Here is a 22,040-nt window from a genome sequence, read left to right as displayed (position 1 = left end):
GAAGATCCATATATTTTTCTAGGTACTTGGAGGCTTGAGCTTGAAGTAGAGTGAGATTGTAGATGCACATAAGAAAAGATTACAATTATCAATTATCTTGGAGCACACAATACGATTTCTTTATCCGTCCTTACCTGAAAAAATAGAGTTGGATTTTCCGTTGTCTATTAACTTAGGATTTGGGCAGTTGGACCAGTCTTTGATTAAATAATGTTAGTATAGCATCGTAGGATACACGATTTTGGTAAAACTGTTGCAGTAGTAGATTTATGGACGGCAAAGATTACTGTTGGAGCAAAATTTCTTTTCAACCTTTTCAATTGTTTTCATAAACTTAATGAAGTGTGTAAAACAGCAAAGTGATCCTTAAAAAAAATTAAGGTTGCAGCCTTGTAGGGATATGCAACCTGCCACAAAAACGCAACACGTAAAATTGATGTGACCGACAAATTTCATATGAATCCGGCAATTTTTTATTTATTAGGAAATAGGGGCTTCTTCCTTGCACACTTTCCCGTATGAGTTGTCATTTTTGGATCATTCCTATGCTCATCTCTCAGAATCCTTGCTGATCTGGAACTATACATTTTTCAAATGAAAGAGAGAATTATCTTCTTTTTTCTCTTTTTTCTTTTTTCAATTTTCATCCTTAACTATGTTACATGGATACCGATACAACAACAAAAACCATCCCAATAAGAAATATGATAAATATACATCCTTTCAATAGGTTGTTAATTGTAAAATATCCATGCATTAGAGCTACCCAATCATGAATTAATTCAAAGGCATGCAGCATTTTCTTAAAAATTATCTGATTTTAGATAAACTGGTTCTTTCCCATTTCAATTTTTTTTTTTGTAATAATAAAGATTAAATTAAAGAACAAGGTGCTTCTAGACAAACTACCAAACTCTATTTGGAAAGCAACATACGAACAGGTTGGAAGCATTGCCAAAGAGTGAAATCACAACTGTTATTTCAGCGTCTGATTGTTCCACAAGCAAAGGGAAATAGTAAAAGTATAAATAATTATATCCTCAGTAGTAGCACAAAACGTGGCTTTTCGTAGGATGCACGTAAACAATTGTCAACTCACCAATGGTCTTGTTTGTTCAGTCAGATTTATGGCTTTCACGCTTGAAGAGCGTGAGAAGGCGATAGAATACTGAAAGCAACCACTGCCAAATAAGGATGAGCCAATTTCTTCTCTTAGGTACTGGTTCAGGTCTTGGTCCAAATATTCCTTTGTAAATCTCTTTCTGCTTTTGGTAAACAGCCTTGTCATGTTCAGCAAGCAACCTCAATTCTTTTGCAATTGCTTTGTCTTCGGGGGCATATTTACGTGCTTTTAGAAAATCTTCCTTGGCAGCATCTGTTTGCCCAAGTGCTGCTCTAGCCTTACCTCGCCTAAATAATGCCTTCACATTGTTCTCATCCTCACCTAGTACCTACAAGTTCCATCATAAAGTTACACATAAGTGACCAATGACTTCACTTTAGGGTAAACAACATAATTAAACACTTGTTAAACTAGTATTTATCATACAAGATTTATGCATAAGTTGTTTCTATAGAGTCTGTTTGAATACAAGTTTAGAATGATTTTTGATAACTTTTCTACTAAAAATAAACCCACTTTTTCTAGTAAAAAAAATTCTCAAAAATACTTTTAACTTGAATCCAAACAGACTTGTAATCAAAGAGAAAATAAGATTAAACTGTTTTTATATAAGTTGTAAGTTGTTTTCAAAAGTTATCTTGAAGAATTTATTGAAATAAACCAAAAACAACTAATGACTCTCCCAAACACTTGCATAAATGTTCATGTCATAAGATAAACTCAGATAAGCTGTAAATACGCTCTTCCAAACACAGGTGGAAAGATTATTTGAGTTTCGGTCAGAAAATCATGGTTTTTCATTGCATCATAAATTCACAATACAGTTTCTTCGTTGATAGTTAAAATGCTAACATATTTGGTTTAATTCATTTTCTCGACGAGGTAACACATCCTATCCTAACTGGCAGCAAAAAATTTATTTGTGGACACCAGCTACACATTTTATTTGACTGACAGAATATGACAAGGTATGCTTATTCCATCAATCATAATCTGATTGGGTAATCAATCATGCAAATAAACAAGAAACCATTTGAATTTTAACTTCAATAAGATTAGAAGGAACCCTTATGACGAAAAAACATTAGCTGTCTTCAATGTCTTAAGGTGGGAATATTACAGCCTTACTGATGTCTAACACTAAAGCAGCATAAATATTTGTATAATTGTGATTTTATAGTTATATTCCATTCACAACCCAAAATTGGGTGAAAGGAACTTGCAAAATAGATCATTTTAACACTATTTTATATCTAGAAAAAAATTATTATCAGAACTAAAAAAAATCATAAACAGAAAGCATTTTATGCTGAATTGATCAGCCAAAGTCTGATACTCACGATGGTACATTGTCCTATAGCTTCTTCGTAGCGGTTCAGCTTAATTAAACAGGCTGCTGTGTTAAGATGGGATGGGTTCTTTACAGCCAGAGCCATATCTCTATACTTTCCAAACAACTGGAACATGAAGTCATCTCCCATATACGCTATGGCCTGACAAGAACCAAAACAATCATTAAATTGTCAAAATCCCAAAATAAAAAGACAAAAAAGAAATTTCAATGGATTAAGAACAGTAAAGAATTATGTAGAAGAGCACAAGAAACATAAATGTGTAACCATTTCATACTGTTGCATAGCCTCCTCTAGTTTTCCATCCTGATACAAAGCATTTCCATCCATCTTCCTCCGGTCTGCGGCACCAATCCTTTCCTCCACGGTCATATCACTGCGAGCTTTCCCCTGCAAAATCAGGTGTTTAAGCATCTTATCGAGTCCACAGCAATCCAATAATTTAATGGCAACTTACTTCCTTTGTTTCATCAAAGCCTATGAGCTCAACTTCATAAACTAAATCTGCCATGGGTGGAACATTTGGAAAAGAAAAGCTGCCTTCCTCTCCATATCCTAATTCCCAGCCCACATGCAGCAATGCACGCTCCCCAGCTTTCATGCTTGCAACACCAATGCCCAAACCAGTCATTTCTTTCTTCTCTGTTTAAGAGAAATACACCAATATTGAATAACAATGAGCAGTACAAATAGTAAAATGATATCCCCCATGTCCTATTGATTAACTGAACAAAGAAATTCAATGCTTTAAACTTCCATCAGGAACATACCTTTTCCTAAGACCATCTCAGTTGGCCGTTGCTCCTGCCACGTGTCTTCAAACTTGTGCTGTGTTTTCTCAGACCACGCCCTGTAATGGACTGCAACCGCATACCATCTAGCAATCATGATTTTAATCAACAAGAAAAAGAAAAGGCTAAGCAGGAAATGGCTAATAAGAAGAGTACAGTATTAGATATTAATTAGGAACAACTTCCTAATATATTTTGGTCCTCCCAATTTTTGGCCTCATTTTGCCTCAACAAAAGAAAATTTTCTTATAGTGAAACAACATTAGATATCTGAACATTTTACATTTTGAATCAAATCATTGCCCTAAATTGCTTAAATTATAGCTTAAGTTGCTATACCTAAGCTAGACACGATGAATGCCATCCAAGGAAACAAAAGTTCCAATATCACATAACTTGATATTACTGTAGCATATATCCCATATTCCCCTCCATAACCGCAATACTTAACACATGCTTTATCTGGGGCTGTGACTTTGCCCTCGAATTTAGGGTAGTTTGAACTTTGAAGAGAAAGCACGAGTAGTTTGACAGGAATAAGTTCAATTGATTTCAAATATTTTTTATATACACAACCGCAAATTAAATTATATAACTCTAGATTGTTGTGAAACAATGATTTTCACAATAATTGCAAACATGACAGAGTGAGACTATAATTAAGTGAGGTACTTACAGAAGCATGTTGAATATTTGGAAGGTTTCTGGCCATGGCCTTCCTTAATTATTTGTTTGGTGACCTTGTCGTGAAGGACCTCAGCTTCAGAATCAACTTTTGGGGGGTTACTACTGAATTCTTGTTCCGGTTCCCCTTTAACAAATGCCGAACTTTCAGTAATCACCCCATTTTCATCTTCTTGACCTGTAACAATTAAAAGTGCCAAAAAAAAAGAGAGGCTTTAACAAAATTTGAAAGAAAGACCCTTTTTTTAACCCATAGAAGTGCATACAAATTACCGAGCGATGATGGGGTTTGAGACTCTTGAACTTCCTCCATTCTGCAAAAAGTAAATAAATATTGTATACGCTATATGAGGAGAATTGAAGAAAAAAAGAGCAATTAGATTAGTGTAAATTTTGTGAGGAATCAAACATGGGAGAGGAAAACTGTGAAATGGCAAACAGTGGAACACTCTTACGTTGACCGGATCAGTTTCTGTCTGCGTCGATCGAAGATGATTCTAGAGAGAGACAGACACAGAGAGATATATGGCTATATTGCTATAGTGAATCTGATTTAAAATTACGAAGAAAGAAAAAAAATATTTATTTATTATTGGTTCTTTTTTCTACATTATTTATTTTTGGTTTAATAGCTCCATAAATTTTCTAGAATCTTTCTTATCACCTACCTCAATTTTTTTTATTGAACATTTTCTTAAATTTGGAATAAGATTATTTTTATTTTTCAAATTTGAAATTAATTTTTTAATTTCTATAATTTAATATATACATATATAATATTAATAATTTTATGTTCTAATTCAAAATATTTATGTAGATATAAAATATAATTAATATTTTTATATATTTATTTAGTATTGGACTCGAGCCGATAGTAACTATGTCAATTGATCACGTGTCGATTGGTTAGATATCAATTTATGAAAAACCAAACAATTTACTTAAGTTAGTTCACTTATATAAAACATACTTGTTAAAAATATTACAGATAAAACATGAAATAATTAAAGATAATAATGATAAATAGTTAAAAATAATTTATATCACGATAGACAATTCTAATGATATAAGATAAATGTGCTGAGAGATAATAATTGATTAAGAATATTAAGAATAGAAAAAATAAAATAATCATATTTATATAATGAACAAGGCTAGCAAACATAACTAAATTTTTACTTGTTATTATAGACTTCTTCTCTAGTTATTATAACAAAATAACTATTAATTCTAAATATAATATACTTTGTATGTTTAAACATTTATTTATTATAAATATTAGTTAAATAAAGTAGACATTTATTATGTGTTGGTTGTAAGGGACCATGACCCCAAATTTTTTTCAATTCTCTTTATTTTATGTACAAGTTTTAAAATAAACTAATTTAAGTTGAGGGTTTAGGATTTAGAAAAAGGAATTCATTTTGTTAAAATGAACTAATTTATATTCTAAAAATAAAAGTTGAGGGGGGAAAATTAAATGAATTATCAAAGTATACAAAATTTCGCGTTAGTTATACGTATAAATTGTTCAGTCTTTAATATCCTCTTAATGGGAGTTTGAAAATGTGTGCATTGCAATTATTATTATTTTTGTTTATTTTGAAGGTGAAGATTTGGAGAAAATGAAAAGAAATAGGGCGGATATCGAATTTGGATTTAAAATTTAACTTCAGAATTAGAATGGAATTTCTTAATTTAGCGTTATATATTTGGTGTAATTTTTTAATAAGTAATATGTTAATAGAAATAATTCATATCATGTTTAAAAATAATATACTATATAGTCTTATGTTTATATAGATAGTAATTTTAATCTTTATTCATGTATCGTTGAATATTTATATATCGACACTTGTAGTTGTGCCTCACATTTATTTATGTATAAAAAAAATTAAATCAATAAAGTGATAACATTTCATATAAGTAAACATAATATTAATTTTTCATATATTTAACATTATAAAAATCTAATATAATAATTTTTATAAATAAAAATTATAAAATATTCAATTCTTGTAAATAAATTTTAAAAAAATTAACATAATAAAAATTGTAATTAAATTTTTAATACCATGACATGTTAACAATGTTCGTCAAGACTTATGAAAATAATTATATAGAAATTAGTTAGATTAAAATTATATATTTTAAATTTCAAAAAATAAATTTGTAGGCAAATTGACTTTATCATTGGAATCAACTTCTCCATATTTTTGCAAATACTTGTCTTCCAAATTTATATATTATTTTAGTCCAATAATGACAATAGAAACTACATGACAAGAAAATGAGTGATTAGATATTTTAAATTAATAATTTAAACTAACAATAAAAAATTTAAAAAAAACTTTTATTAAATAAAAAAAGTTTAATTATGTATTATCTTATTGCATGTATTTCAACCAACTTTATACACACATAAGTGTCTACAGAGTAAATTCATGGAACTTGAAGACTCAAAAATTCACCTCGTGTGTTAAATGCAAATTTTGAAGTTACAGTTGAAATTGAGATTGTTAAAACATCCTTAGCAATTTTTTGCAAAGTTAGATACTTGATCCTAGTTATTTTTCACTATCCAAGAATGTCAAAAATAACATTTCAAGGCAAAACTCTTTCTTTCGAGTAGAACTCTATTTCAGACTTTGTTTGTATTTCTATTGTATTATTCACAAATGAGTCATAATCACCAAAAAAATTACTAATATTTAAATTATTTAGTTTGACTTATTGACATTTGCTCATGAAGTTAAAAAATTCACTATTCTCTTAACTTTAGTTTGATATTCTTCAAAGAATGAGTAACATAATTTCTTGATATTATTAATTTCGATTGAAGATGAGTTATCATAAAACTTAGAGAAAATATACTCTAACAACTTCAACTTATATCTTGGATCTAAAATAATAACAATATTATTATATCAATTAATATATATATATATATATATATATATATATATATATATATATATATATATATAAACTGCAGAGTGAGACAAGTTGGATATCATAATGTTCATACCCATACTTGTACCCATTAAATTTTACGGGTCTATACTCACCACGTACCCATCCCATATAAGCGAGTATTTATCCGTTCGCATGCGAGGATTTTTACGGATACTCGCAAGGTCTAGGTTGATTTTACCATTCATGAAGTTAGTCATTAATCATTCTAAATTTATATCCAAAAGTTAAAAACAGGGGCAGTCTATATTGTTGTCTCAAATTAGGGGTGACAAAATGGGTCATGGTCACGGGTCCACCAAAAATTGTGTTGGTCGGGCTCATTATTTCAACCCGCTAACCGATCGGGCCAAATGGCGAGTTGACTCGTCACAACTTGCCAGCTCACATAAGTAATTGGGCTTCACTAGCCCGCATAAGTAATTGGGCTTCACTAGCCCGCATAAGTAATTGGACTTCATTTGTGAATTATTAGAAAATTTAGATTATTAGTAATTTGTAAGTTTGTAATTTGGTTTTAATTTTGTTGTAAGTGGACTAACTTTTATTTGATTTTGTTCAAATTTTGTAATTTATTTTTGTTAAACATATATTATGCACAAACATTTTCAATTTCATGTAATTATATTTATTTATTCATAACAATTTTTTTATTTGAACATAAGATATCTTTTTTTTACAATTTTTTTAGTGATATGCGGGCTGGCCCGCCAACCTGCCAGTCTACCCTTAGGCAGGGTGGGCTAACATTCCTAACCCGTTTTTCAATGGCGGGAGAGCCCGGTCCAACCTGTTTCTGACAAACCATTGACAAGCTGAACCAGGCCAAAATAAGCCGAGTTGACCCGTTTTGCCACCCCAACCTCAAACTAATAAAACTCGCGGTTATTCAAATGTGATATATCTTGGTCATCTCTAAGAGGTAAACATATTGAAATTTAAGCAAGTTCCTATCGACAGGATTTAGAAGTACACCAATAAGTTTTTTGCTTTTTTTTAATATATTATATATATATAAATTGTAGGAACATCAGAATTTTTAAAGAATATCTATGAACATGAGAATAGAGAATGGTTTGGCAATGGCATTCTCTTACATAAGTAGTTTGACTCACTTTACCATTCAAGTTCTCTACGTAAACCAAAGCAAGACTGCTATACCATTACATCCTCTCATCTCAACGCTTCCTTCCAGGATCAAAACTGATTCATGGAATGGTCAAGTTCAAACGTCATAGCAATCCTTCCATGTTGTTTGGTTTGATCCATTTGCAGATTGGAATCTCCATCAAAAAGAATTGTCTTTACAAAATTCTCACACCCCAAAAATAGTATGAGGAGTTAAAGAACAATGAAGGAAGGAAAGAAAAAGGAAAAAGGGAAAAATAATGACGAACACATTTGCAAGACCGGAAACCTATGCTCATATAAAACTTCTGCAAGGAGGTCAATAAAAGATAAACCTCCTTGCATGAAGCAAATGAATGAAAAGATATAATTTAGTGGACACTCTGATTGATAATTGTTGGCCCTGAAAAACACACTGATCCAACCATCACAATTGTTGCCAATTCACGGTCAAGAAAGCAGCTAGTGCAACTTTTCCGAGCATCTTCTATATCAACTATTGTGAGGACAGTTCTATGAAGAAGCTCAACTATGGGAATCACCATCTTTTTCGGCCATGAATCAACAACCAGCTGCTTTCAAGAAATTATCATAAGGGCGTGATGCTGGTAGTTGAAAGAAGGCAGGCTGATGCTGCTGGTATGCTGTCGCACAAAGCATTGGAGCAGTGCCAGGCAATGTGTTGTGTGAAGTAGAGTCGAAGTTTGTATCTAAGAATGGATTTCCACTCTGCAATTCAAATGAAATGGGGAATAAGATGCTTTTTTGGTTATAGGGAACAGGATAACTCAAGCTTTTCAAACATGATGGTATCCAATAAATGGGTGAGTGTTTAGTAGAATTTAATAATTCATAATTGAACACTCCCATAAAAATAAGCAGCTTGAAGATGCAAGCAAATATCTCAAAGTGAACAATTTGTTGAAGTAAAGAAGTACCGAAGGTAAAGTCAGTTGAACATTGGAATTTGAGGAAGCGTCCTTTTCCTGGTTGTATTCAGGGAGAGGAATCCTAAATGAACATCCTTGTATTGAATTGGCAGCCATGAATGTAGACAACTTCTGCTGCTTTCCCACGAGGAGATTCTCACAATGGAGAGCCATTTCCTTGTAAGGCATGTCAAACGGTGTTGAAATAGAAATCCTTCCTACTTGATGTGTTGTCTCCGAAACCTGCGCAGGTGGAATTATCATTTTTATAATAATAATAATAATAAATAAAAGATACAAATGCAATGGTTGTGTAAAACTCTTTTTACATTGTTATCCAATTACTAATATGATAAATTTGTTGATTTTTATAGTAACTATTTTAAAAGTTAAACAAAAATGATAATTCAATACACGTTAAACTACAATATTATATCGAGTTAGATCAACCTCCAATCATAATTTGTTAGGTGTAGGCCCAAGAATAGTTTATATCTAACAAGTATGATGTTATCTGTGCTTTGAGTTATTTTATGTTCAAAACAATATTAATCAAAATCTAAGAGTGTTTTTGAAAAGGTAAAAAAAAGTGATTTTTGCCTATAATTTAATTCAAACTTAACATGTTACAAGTATGTATAATGACAAGAACTTACTGAACCCAATATGTCATCAACACTCAGCAGGCTTAGATTTTGTGAGGGCTGTTGCTGTGCATCAGAATTATCTTGGCTCTCCAAACCAGAAGCGGGAATGTCATCATCAATAGTAAATAATGAAATATCGACCTGCATTATTTCAAGGAGTAAGCTATGAATTGAAGGCTAAAATAAAAGAAAATAGTTTTTAATTTTTTTTTTAAAAAGCAATAGCAGAGCTGTGCAAGTTACCATATCAGGAAGTTTATCATCTTTTAGTCCGGACTCGTACATATTTCCTGTTGTCTCAGCGGATAACTGGGTTCCCAACGGACAGGCATCATCAGGTGAAAACTCATTGAGCAGCTGTTCTTTTAACATGGATGATTCCTACATAGAAAGGACTAAAGGTTAGTTCACTGGTTCTGATACGCTGGTGTAGCATTACATCATATCTAGTCATTACTTTTGACGATTTTCCCAGACTCTGCACTATCATGGTAGCAAATGATTCTTTAGACTGACTCTCAGTTAAATTTACTGCTGAAAGTGACTTTAAAGCATCTTCATCATCCTCTTTTGATCCATAAGCATTACTTGGCAGCCTAACTGTATCAGTCACCGCTTGTAACTTGCTATCATTAACCAGTTGCAGGAATGGATCAGCCTAAAAGCACAAAAATTGTAACTTGCTATCATTAACCTGTTGCAAGAATGTATCAACCTAAAAGCACAAAAAATTCTTAGAGATATAACGAATAGCCATTTTCACAACAAATACCTAAAAGAAATAGAAAGAAGCATATTCAATTTAGTAAGTAATTAATGCATTAGCAAGCAATAACAGAAAGTGGGGAAAGTAAGGAAAATAGAACAACTTCAATGAAAAACCTTGTATGGAACAAGATATACATACTGTTTTATCTGCCAATGCCATTTTAGCAATAGAAATGAGAGAGAGGACGTTGTAGGCCTTGGATGCGAAGATAATCATGGATGTTGCTAGTGTAAAGAGAGATCTGCGGCGTGATGGTTGCAGTTTTACTGAAAAGATAAAAGGTATTTCAGAACTAGGCACCTTAACTACACTTTGCAACTTTAAACTATTTTGTCAAAAAGCAACACAAAAATCAAATATGAGAACGTATGCAATAAATAAAATATATGTCATGCGTCAAAATTATAATCACAACATATAATAAAATACAGATGATGGAATTGCATATGAATCCATATAAAAATTTAGGCCTTCCGTGCTCCACCAAATAAATTCAAAACACTAATCACCATCATGTAACTATTCTAGTAATTTATAATCTATAACAATATATAAAGGGAATTATTTTTTTTGTGTGTTCACTTTTCTAAAGACAATTATACCCTTATGTTTCATTTTATTTTTTTCTTGCTAATTTATATATAAGGATAAAATAGGAAAATTATATATACAAAAAATAACTACCTCTTTAAAATTAATAACTACCCACTTTTTTTTTTAAACACTAATTTTTTTTCCGAAAGTACGGAGTGCCTTTTTATTATTAGTTTAGTCATAAAACTAATCTAGTCAGTTACATGTTTAGACCGTGGGAAAAATGAAGTAAGTTCTAGATAATTTTCTATACCTATTATAAAGGAAATAGATTTTGATAACCATTTTTTTGTTTCCATTTTATATTTGACTCTATTATCCTTAGATTTAATAAAATTTATTTTTTCAAACTTTTTTCAAAAATAAAATTTCATTTTTGTACCAGACTCTATTACCTTTAGATTTATAAAAAAAAAAATTCTTTCAAATTTAAAAAAAAAAAATATATATATATATATATAGAAGCACGAAGTGCCTCTTTTCCTACTAGTTCATTCATAAAGACAGTTCTCTTTTGATTAGAGTGCAACGAAATGGAATTGTTGGTAGAAACTTTGTTCCCGTATTAGTTATTCATGAAGCCTCCTTTAACTTAAAGATTTAATTAAAATGATAATATTAAACAATTGTGAGAAACAAATTGAGTTTCTACTATTGGTTCAATTAGGAAAAGTCAGAGATGACTTTAATTAGCATGTGAGTTTATAGTACTTCTGGTATATTTGGAAACAATCTAGAACGGAACCATAAAACAAACAGTAAATCATTCATATCTGCAAGGAATGATCATTCCCACCTCACAAGGAATGAAAGATCATCTCTGTCTTTGCAGAATCAACGATTGAAATGGAATTGTCATTCCATGTCTTCTCTACATACAAATTAAGGAAATGCAATTCCTGCATAATAGAGGCAGGAATGGAATTCCTCCAATCTTGAGTACCAAACCTTCTTTTAGAAATGAAGATTGGGAAAGAAATCACACAATTCTAAAGATGAGATCTTAAGATATCCATCCATCATAGCGTGCATTGCTCAAATTGAGCTTGAACTCTCATTCTTAGGAAAGACAAGAATATGCAAATATAGTAACAGAAACATTAAATAATATGAGAATCAAGGCTCTACCGTTTTCATTGAGAGAAATGCTCCTCAGGGAAAAAGCCAACTGAAAACTTTGAGTTAGAGCTTCGTCAGAGGAATTCTGTAGGAGACAAAACTTACAAGATATGAGGATAAAATAAAAGCTATACTTAAAAATAAACTTGTGCCTCAAAAAGTTCAAAGAATATTCAATTACAGAACTAAAACCCCATGATTACTACAGACTTGATTGTGAAGCATTGATAAAATAAATCTGAACAATTAGTAAAGGTGTAAAAGTACTTCCATGACCAATACCAGAAGTCGTTAGAACATTAAGACCAATATAATTAAACTTTGACAAATTAATTGAAGTTCTCAAAATCATATATAAATTACTTCATCAAATATTTCTCTATCTGAGATGGTTACATTTATCATAAAATGATAAACAAAATAAATAAATAAATAAGGGACCATCCAGCAAATTTAATATCTAATCAATTTTAACTTCCAAATCAAGATGCTGTGTTGGACCACATTGCTATTTTATCACCCGATGTTGGTGACGATTAACCATCACACTAAAAAGAAATGGAGATGGAGTAACATACACTAGGGATATTGAGGTAACTAGTGAGCAGCATATAAATTAAACAAAAGAACAGTTAAAATACAGTACTCATGGTTACTGGTGAATGTTTGAACATTATCACAAAGATTTTATAACTTAAATAGAATTCTTTATATTGATTATAGTTATGTTTTAATTAGTCACTAAACCTTTTCCAATCAAACTTCTAAGATTGTATTTTTCTATAACTATTATACAAAATTATAGTTACATTTATCAGTTTTGTTATGAAGTAGGTTAATCAATGAAGTGGAATATAATTTTAGAAACCATGTTTTTCTCTTTTATAATAGTCGGCTTCATTTTATTTTTTTTAATTATTATTATTATTATTTTGCATAGATCATGAACATTTTAATCATGTAACTCCCAAATTATAAAGGTAATATGGCAATTCCTGCCTTGGCATTAAAATATGTAATTGCAAGTTTGATCATTAACATAGCCTTCATGTTAATGCAAATATGTGGAAGTCATGAGTTTGAGTGTAATCTTGGAATAACATGAGGTAAGTTTTTTTTCTTCTAATTTTTAGGACTACATTATCGAGAAAATATTTAGAAGAGAACTTAAAAAAAAAAAAAAAAAAACTGGTACGCTTGAAATTGAAAAGCATATTTAGAGTTATTTTTCATCACTTCATCAATTTGTTAAAAAGTATACCAAGTTCCAACTAAAAGAAAACTAACCTATAAATCATGAAAAGATAAATCCAGGTGAAAGATATTGTACAGAATAATAACCCGTAAGTGTAACACAACACAAGATCACTGTGAAGATATTATCAATATATTATTCTAATATGGGAAGAAACTAACATAAAATGACAGTTAACTATACCACCATTAAACGCTCAAATAGATGGATGTATCACTCTCAAATAAAGTGAATTAATCAATAATGAAACAATTGCATTAGCCAAAAAAGTCAATAAAGAAGCTTTTTGTTAAAAAATAATAATCCAACTAAATATTTATATTTAAAATTGATTAATAAGCTTATACAGGGAATTTTTTAAAAGTAATTTAAAGAGATGGCGCACGAAGTTGCCACTTGTTTTATGTATGCAGTTCTGAACCTGCCACTTGTTCATGACGAGTATATTCGATTTTCTCATTATTCATAAGAAGCAAAGAATGTGTCAAAAACATGTCACGTGTTAGCTTCAGCTTCGTTTGTCATTACCGGCACCACAATTTGGTTTGAACAAGATATACAAAACGCCAAACAAAAATGCTGACTAAGCAAGGTGAATTGATATCAACAATTTGTTTCTAGTCTACATATAGATATTAAAATGACAAAAAGTGAGTATATTACCTTACTCCGAGCAACTAGCAAGACAAGGCTGTAGGTATGAGCAATTGCTTCAAAATTTTGTGGTGTGTTTAGAGGATAGATGGACTGGGCCCAGATTGATGATAGCAAAAGGGTAATCTGATGACTACTTAGCCTAATGGGTAATACCTGTGACATAGTAGCCATAAGAAGACTGGTAGCATCTGGTGGTGTTGGATTTTGACGAGTTCTTTTATTATTACCAAAATGTAAAAATGAAAAAGTGTAAGTATATATACCTGTTGTTTATCGGTAGTATTGGAAGTATTTGTAATATTTTCTTCCCCAGTTGTGGTTATTTGGGGCTTCCTCACGCTAGTAACACGGGTGTAACTAGACTTCAATCTATTCATCACAGAAGAATTACTATTCTTTGAGTTCCTGTTTTCCAGATATTCAGTACTGCCAATACCAGATTTTCTTTTACTAGCAGTCCGACTATAAGTTGACTTCAATCGGTTCAAAATGGTGTTATCATTGACCTTTCCATCGGTATTACTATTATCTTCTGGCAAGGAATTTTGCTTCCTTTCCAATTTCTCAAAGAGTGCAGCGGAAGAAGAAAACACGGAGACATTTCTTGAGAGCATTCTTTGAATATCAGCTGCCTTTGTTATGGGGGGATCTGAAGAAGAAGGTTGAGGACAAACTGAAGATGGCACAAGAACAACAGAAAATATGCGGTGTGCACCCACCCTGGTTTCATGGTCTGCATGGACCATTGCCAGGAGTAACTGATGAAATAATGCCTCAGGGAATGCCTATAGAGTCGAGTTTGAAATTTGCAAACAAACAGAAAAGGACAAAGAAAAGTCAGAAAAAAGCACGGAAATATTACAATCATAGTAGCCTAGCAAGCAATTTAACTAATCTTGCCTTGTTCTGATATGACAAATTTGGTATTGAAGCAACTATTTGAGCAGTTCTGTAGACTGCAGCAATCAAGGTTCTGGCCATAACAGTAATATTAGACATGTTTTCCAACAACACAGCCATGGTATCAATAACAGGACCTGCATCTGCAATCTGCAAAACATTATAGTCAGTAAGAACAAAAGAACATTAGATCTTTAAAAATTAAACATCCAACTTTCACATCAAATGTGCATACAGATGTATATGCTTCTCCAATTTGTTACACAGTTAACTAAAATCATCTTCAATAGTGGGGAATTTGTTGTCACCTTGATTGTTAATTGTACAAGGCATTCATCTACTTCCAGTCGGTATTTTTGGTTCCATTGTATTATTTCGGACCCTAGATTTGAATCATCAATAGAGCAATGTATGCTTTTCCGCAGGTGTCTCATCATATCACTCAATGCACCAATTATAGCCACAGATTGTTGAACTCTTGTTTGTTGAGCAAGATGGGTAATAACACCAACAATGTCAAGCTGCATATTAGGATTCTTTAAGACATTCTTGTGATCAAGGTGCTTGACTAAAATGGAGAGTAACAAGTGTGTATTCTGTCCTGTAAATTACAGCAAATCCAATTATAAACTGTTAAGACAGGGAAAATAAACTTCGATAGAAATCTAATGTTAGAGCACTCCAGAAAATAAATACCAGAATTTTCAATTATAGACTGCATGTTAAGCAGGACAGAAAGAGCAAGTCCATGTTCTGGAGACCAGAGATTGGCATTATCAAAATAGCGGAACAAGGATTCCAGAACACGTCTAACTGTTGTACCCTCCTTGGCTAACTTCGCCATATTTTGTATGCAAACCCGTGACCAAAATCCAGGGTTTGTGGCATCATCCCTATGGAGGAGAAGAAAAAGAAGTTAACAGTGATTATAACTGATGAGAAAATCAAAACATAAGCAATTATGATAGCGCGGACAGTTACATAGGCACATTAGCTTCTCCTTTGTCATTCACTATCGATCTCCAAGAATAAACTCTCATTGAATTCGCATTTTCAGAATCTTGGTTGACATCCCCATAATTTTCCAAAACAACTGAAACAACCTGAGTTAACAAGAGATGCACAAATCTGTCAAATGCAAATGTATACAGAAGAGTAAGATAAATGATCCCATGGAACTATTATTATAAGGTGTACAAAGAAATATGTTAAAAAACAATGAGTAATTAGTGACAGATTTATTAAACATGTAGCTTCGGGTCAAAGAAAGTGCGCTGATTTAAGAAGAACAACAAACAACAATCAGTATGTAATATGTTAAAAAACTCTATAGAATTAGTGACAACACCTAGTTTTGGGTCAAAGAAAGTGCACTGATTTAAGAAGAACAACCAATCATTAATGTGCTTTTTTCTACCCAATTAAGGGCAAAAACATTATCTAAGTAAATAAAAAATATTACTTACATTGTCAAATTCAACTGAGATATGTGTGAATTCACCCATGAACCAAACCTGTAAAACATGGAAACAATCTTAAAAATTTTACTTCACCCTACATTATCCTCTGTTTTTATAACTCTATTTTGGTGTGTTGAAAAATGGATTAGAATTGAAAAGAGCACAGAACAGTAGACAGCATATGTCCATGTGAGATTCTAATTACCATTGATGAAAGAACTTGAAGGCCAGCAGCACGCAAATGTTGTATTTTGACATCATCTCCCATTTCTTGAGCTAGATTGCAGAGTTTTGTAATGAATCCATCTAAATTGAACATATAAGTACCATCCCTCTGCACAAATAAGAGCATACCAGACACTTGAAGCTTTCGCATGAAAAAACTAGCACTGTTGTATAAATTTATTAAACAAAGAATGAACTAGCAACAAACTCAAAAATAGCAAACCTACCAAAAATCCCCCACCTGATTGTTCACAAAGTCAAACAGAGTTTGGCATCCTAAAATCTGCACTTCATCATGCCTTGATTGATCAAGAAGAATCTGTATGATGCTAAGCAAGCTACTCGCAAACAAAGGCCTGGCATAAGAAAGGGAAAATCAGCTTGTGTTTGTTTCCTTAGGAGGCTATTTTCACAATATGTGGAGGCTTGTGTTAAGATACATGACACGATGTTATGTAGATGCAACGAAGACACGGCTCCATAGTGCATGGTTGGGAAAGACAATTTCCCATATTTTCAGCTGTTTTCATTGAAAAAAGTTGTTTTTCAAAAAAATTATGTTCGGTAAAATTGATTCAATTTACAAATAACTTTTTTTTTCTAAAAAAAAAAAAGCTGTTTTTAAGAATCTGAAAATTTGAACCTTGTTATTATTTTTCAAAAACTCTTTTTCTTCTGAAACTGATTTACTGTATAAATACTGATTTTTTGTTATATCCAAACAAAATTAAACATCTCAAAATCACTTTTCAATAATTTACTCAAACAAAAACTCATTCTGATTGCAATCAATTATAGATATTATCGATTATTGAAATAACCTAATTTTCACATATTTTCTAAACACACTCTTATTCGAAGCCCCTTAACTATTTTACTGACAGTGATGAATCATAGTGATGCATTGGAGAGTGTGAAAGCTGATGCAACTAGAAACTAGACCCTATTTTGATAAACTTCTCTATGAACACAAACAGTTACAGGAGAAGAAAATTAAAAAAAAAAAAAAGAAATAAATTCCTCCTGTAAACTAAAAGCTTATTTATAAACATCTCTCGTATTAGCTTCTCTTAAAGCTTGTTTCAACTAATGAGATAAATTTATTTAATCTTGTCTCTTTTTCTCCATATAGCAGCAGAGAAGTTTATCCTATCCGAACCTTAATTTGAAAAGAGTGAATTCAAAATGAGATAAAGAAGCTCACATTTGGTCTTTGCAAGAAATCAACAACTTCCTATAGATACATATAACAACCTTTACAGATTGGTAGTTTTCAGTTCTCAACTCCCTGTAACACCTTTGCTCTAGATAGCTGGTTATCTGAAACAAACAAAGAGATACATAATATTTGTAAGTATAAGAAAAACAGATAGATACGTAGTATTAGAATTAAGCCCTTCATGTCTGACTAAATTTCTCCATCAACACTAATAAGAAAAAAGAAAAAAAAGTAAAATAAATTAAAAACTTATGAAATTAACTTAAATTGAATCTCTAATTATTTAATGTCTTCAAAAACTAATGAACTAAAATCAACTTATGCAATTAACTTTTGTTGAAGCTCTAATTATTTAATGTCTTCGAAAGATAATAAACTAAAATAATTTCATGCAATTAACTTTTATAGAAGCTTTTTTTTATTTAACGTCTCCAAATTTTAAGATGTATTAAAGTTAATTTTAGGCCCCGAGAAACTCAAAACATAACACCTTACAAGTGTTGTTATAGAAAAATTTATTCAACCAAAACTTAGAAAGAAACATATCACCTTCTTATAAGAGCTTATGGAAACATCTATTAATATTCGAACAAAACTTAAAGAGAATGCGATATACATGCCTTAGGGACGCGGAGAGGATTCCTGGCGGCATATTCGCATAACTTGCCGATCATACGCTCATTCGGTTCTTCATCCTACAATCAGCGATTACAGCAAAAACATCGTTAATTAATTAATAATTAATATCAGGATTAATTAATCAGAGATTAGAAATGAGAAATGGAATTGAATGTGATAGGAAAGAGAAAATTGACCGGTGAGCGAGGAAAAATATCAGCGAGCAATTTTTTGTAACGCTTAATCGGATGTCTGGATCGCTCTCGAAGCGCGGGGCAGAAGCAGCAGAGGCTTCCGCAGACCGGCCATATGTTACGTGAAATCACGCTCATCTTCTTCTTCTTCTTTCAAATCCAAACGGAAATTACTTGGAAACAAGAACGGTGTAGAAGATGGATGGCATGTGAAATTTGGAAATGGAGAGAAAGAAGAAGAAGAGAGGATCCAATGAGAGAGAGAGAGAGGGAAACGAGAATGAGAATGAAACTGTTATTCCGATGGCACCGCTCAATGAGAGGCTCTCCTCTCTCTCTCTCTCTCTCTTTCCCTTTCCCTCTCTCTCTTTCTATCTATTCCGCGTTTGGGTGTTGGCTTTGTGCTCCAAAGGCAAATTCCAATCATGGGAACGCTTCTCTCCTCTTCGTATTTATAGTGTTCCCTTTCTCCTCACCACACCTCCTTTTTGACACCTCACACTCTCCTCACTCTCCCGCCAACTAATAACCTTTCATGCACTCCTCCTTTTTCAAATTTTGAATCTCTTCTTAACTCAATCATCACATCTAAATTCTCCGACAAATTTTGTTTTTACCTCTCTTTATTATATTATTTATCATATTTATTAATAATAGACATTTAAATATAAAACTAAAACTGTTTATATTATTTAATTTCATGTGCCGGTCGCTTGCCAAACATTCTATTTTAAAAAGTTGCATGCAAAAATGAAAAATCATTAGATTATTAATAAACTTATTTGACTGATCGATGATGTTTAAAATATTCCTCTCTCTCTCTCTTTCATAATTTCCTAATAAAGCCAAAATTTAATGATTAACAACCTAAAATTTTAAGCAGTTTCTCAATGTTTGAGAGAAAAAAATTTCTCCTCTGTTTGAAAATTTTAATCTCATCCAAACTTCCGATAACTCCAAATGGACAATGATTGCATATGTTTCCACTTTTAAAATAAAATATAACAAGATCAAATCAATCCCTAAAAAGTCATAAATATTAATATATATTCCGTATGAACTTATATAGGTAAAAAAATGTTTACTTTTTATTTATTTATCAAAATATAAGTTAACTTTATTTAATATTTATGATTAAAAAATACTCTTATAACCAATGAGAATAATATATATTATAAATGTGATAAAGAATATATTTTAAAAAATATAGTGTATATTTTATGTGAAATTTGGATAATTAAATGTATTTAATAAATTTTTTTAATTCATATGAAATCAGTTATTATTATTATTATTATTATTATATAATATAGGTTCTGATGGAATACTACCTTCATTTCAAATTATAATATTTTTTAACTAAGTTACACGTTTTTTGAAAATTAATTAATTTAATTAAGTGTATTAAACTTGTCAATAATTTAAATATTTTTCAAAATTATTTTCAACATCTCTTAAATTAAATTTTTTCTTTTTATTTAATCATTTCTTACCTAATTAATTAATATTTAGAAGAGAAGTATTTATATGTCCATTTATCTTTTTCAAATCTAATAAAAGAGGAAAAGTTTTTATCCAATTAATTTTAAATATTTATTATATTTTGTCTAAAAAAAATTAATTAAATAATGGTATTTTAGAGAATATTTAATTAATACAACTAGCAATTAAAAAATTTTAAAAAAATCTTAAATATAGAGACAGAAGTAGTAATTTTTTAATTTTATTTTTTACGCATTATTGATGTAAAATTATAATAAGTATGACTTTTAATATATTTATTTGTTAAAGTATAAAAAACAAACAAACAAACAAATATCACAATGTGCAATTAAATACGATATAAAAACTCATTACGGTATCAATGTTCACATTGATACTCTTTTTTACATAAAAAGAAAAACACTGATACTCTTTTTTAAATATTAAAAAAAAACACTCATGCTCTTTTTTTAGATAAAAATAAAATAAGAGTTGATTTTTTTTAATCTAAAACTATGTAGTTACTATCACTATTTTTTAATTCAAATAATAGTAAATAAAATTAAATGATAATATTTTTTATTTACTATTATGTAGTTGCTAGCACTATTTTTTTTTATAATTTCTCTCCTATTTTTTCTTTGAGATCATTAAGCCCTCTTTTAAATGTAAAATAAATCAAACTGAAAAAAATAAAAAATAAAAAATCCTTCTACTTACTTTCTCCCGGGACCCCGGCGGCGGCTATATTCGGCCTAGCTTTTTTTTCAGCTTAAAACTAAAGTTCCAAATAAAAAAAAAAAAAGTTATTTAATATTTTTTTTCTTCTTTTTTTAATTTTTACATCGGTGTTTTAAAACTTCGTCATAGCTAATCTAATTCCATTGAGATAAGTAAAATTTGGCTAAACATTACTTCCATTAAAAATCAAATTTTAACATTGTCGAAACAATTTGAACTTGAATTCAACACTATAGTCATTTGTGTCAAACTTCTTGATTATATATATATATATATATATATATATATATATATATATATATATATATATATATATATATATATATATATATATATATATATTAATTTCAAAGCTTCTTTTAAACTAAAAACTGTTTGATAAATAAATTTAAAGATTTTAAATTTATTTAACAACTAATTATCTTACTCAATGGAATAACATATTTTCAAAAAAAAAATTACATAAAAAATTAATCTAATCAACAAAAATTTCTTTTAACCATAATAAAAAAAATTATAAAAGCACTAAAATACATACATTAAAAAAATTTAATTTTAAAAATGTAAAAATATTTTTTAATTGATAAAAGTTAATTTTAATAATGATGGAAAATTAAATTAGTTTATATAATATTAATTAAAAATTAAATTACTAATTACAAGACGATGACACTCATTGGAGAAGCCGATGATAAATTAAAAATAATGGTATTTTATGAGAGTTGAATTTATTATTTTTTTGACAGCAAAATAATCAAATTTTCTCCATTAATAGAATATTGAGGATATACGGGAGAATTTCTGGAGTGTTGAAATTTGAAAAGGGGACTATATGTGAAGTAACTTAATTAAAAACACCTTTTTTTTTCAAGCTCTATCACCTTTTCTTTTCAATAGCTTTCTATGAAATTGAAAAATATATGGCCCAACATTTTCTTTTAAAAAGAAGATAAGATAAAAAAAAAATTTAAAAAAACTGGATCCGATTCTCTTGGATTTTATTTTTCAGTAGATATTTAATGTCTCAGTGGATTTGGTGGAGTAATTCACCAAATTATATTCGCAAACTATAATACCATTTAATTTACGCCTTGATATTTAAAAAAAAAAAAAAGGAATTTCAACTTTTGACAACTATCAATTAATTAATATTTGAAATTAGAAATACCAAATAATTAGT

At 30.3% G+C, this 22,040-nt stretch overlaps 2 protein-coding genes across 5 annotated transcripts; both read right to left on the bottom strand.

Moving 5' to 3' along the window:
• Positions 1-951: 951 nt before the first annotated feature.
• Positions 952-4,518, bottom strand: TWD1 (FKBP-type peptidyl-prolyl cis-trans isomerase family protein). 4 transcript variants are annotated; one of them, XM_020358452.3, is made up of 8 exons: positions 4,406-4,518; positions 4,224-4,264; positions 3,943-4,128; positions 3,246-3,335; positions 2,933-3,117; positions 2,743-2,865; positions 2,464-2,616; positions 952-1,451 (listed from the first exon to the last, which is right to left on the bottom strand). In XM_020358452.3, exons 2-8 carry the CDS (start codon positions 4,261-4,263, stop codon positions 1,116-1,118), a joined length of 1,113 nt encoding a protein of 370 aa, XP_020214041.1. In that variant the 5' UTR covers position 4,264; positions 4,406-4,518; the 3' UTR covers positions 952-1,115. The 4 variants fall into 4 exon arrangements, with proteins under 4 accessions (XP_020214041.1, XP_082918244.1, XP_082918245.1 ...); XM_083062118.1 differs by having other exon boundaries at positions 4,224-4,293; positions 4,406-4,467; XM_083062119.1 differs by having other exon boundaries at positions 4,360-4,448.
• A 3,458-nt stretch (positions 4,519-7,976) lies between these two features.
• On the bottom strand, positions 7,977-19,071 carry LOC109798874 (protein SEMI-ROLLED LEAF 2). The gene is made up of 19 exons (XM_020359293.3): positions 18,641-19,071; positions 18,446-18,520; positions 17,811-17,926; positions 16,848-16,962; positions 16,587-16,715; positions 16,388-16,435; positions 15,903-16,024; positions 15,618-15,814; positions 15,230-15,522; positions 14,922-15,071; positions 14,285-14,806; positions 14,028-14,174; positions 12,119-12,194; positions 10,535-10,662; positions 10,085-10,285; positions 9,871-10,008; positions 9,637-9,768; positions 8,990-9,223; positions 7,977-8,780 (listed from the first exon to the last, which is right to left on the bottom strand). The coding sequence occupies exons 1-19, from the start codon at positions 18,773-18,775 to the stop codon at positions 8,613-8,615; spliced, it is 3,126 nt and encodes a 1,041-aa protein (XP_020214882.1). The 5' UTR covers positions 18,776-19,071; the 3' UTR covers positions 7,977-8,612.
• Between the last annotated feature and the right edge of the window lie 2,969 nt (positions 19,072-22,040).

This window comes from Cajanus cajan, chromosome 8, assembly GCF_000230855.2.
Source record: "Cajanus cajan strain Asha chromosome 8, NIPB_CcT2T_4, whole genome shotgun sequence".
Taxonomy (NCBI): Eukaryota; Viridiplantae; Streptophyta; class Magnoliopsida; order Fabales; family Fabaceae; genus Cajanus; species Cajanus cajan.
Note: the sequence above shows the minus strand (reverse complement) of the source record. Positions and strands in the feature narration are given on the sequence as shown.

Coding starts and splice junctions, on each gene's coding strand:
- TWD1 (XM_020358452.3), bottom strand. CDS start 4,263: ATGGAGGAAGTTCAAGAGTCTCAAACCCCATCATCGCTCG. Junction 4,129..4,223: donor TCAAACCCCATCATCGCTCG/GTAATTTGTATG, acceptor TAATTGTTACAG/GTCAAGAAGATGAAAATGGG. Junction 2,866..2,932: donor GCTTTGATGAAACAAAGGAA/GTAAGTTGCCAT, acceptor CTGATTTTGCAG/GGGAAAGCTCGCAGTGATAT.
- LOC109798874 (XM_020359293.3), bottom strand. CDS start 18,775: ATGAGCGTGATTTCACGTAACATATGGCCGGTCTGCGGAAGCCTCTGC. Junction 16,963..17,810: donor ATTTCTTGCAAAGACCAAAT/GTGAGCTTCTTT, acceptor TTCTTATGCCAG/GCCTTTGTTTGCGAGTAGCT. Junction 10,286..10,534: donor TGGCATTGGCAGATAAAACA/GTATGTATATCT, acceptor TTGTGCTTTTAG/GCTGATCCATTCCTGCAACT.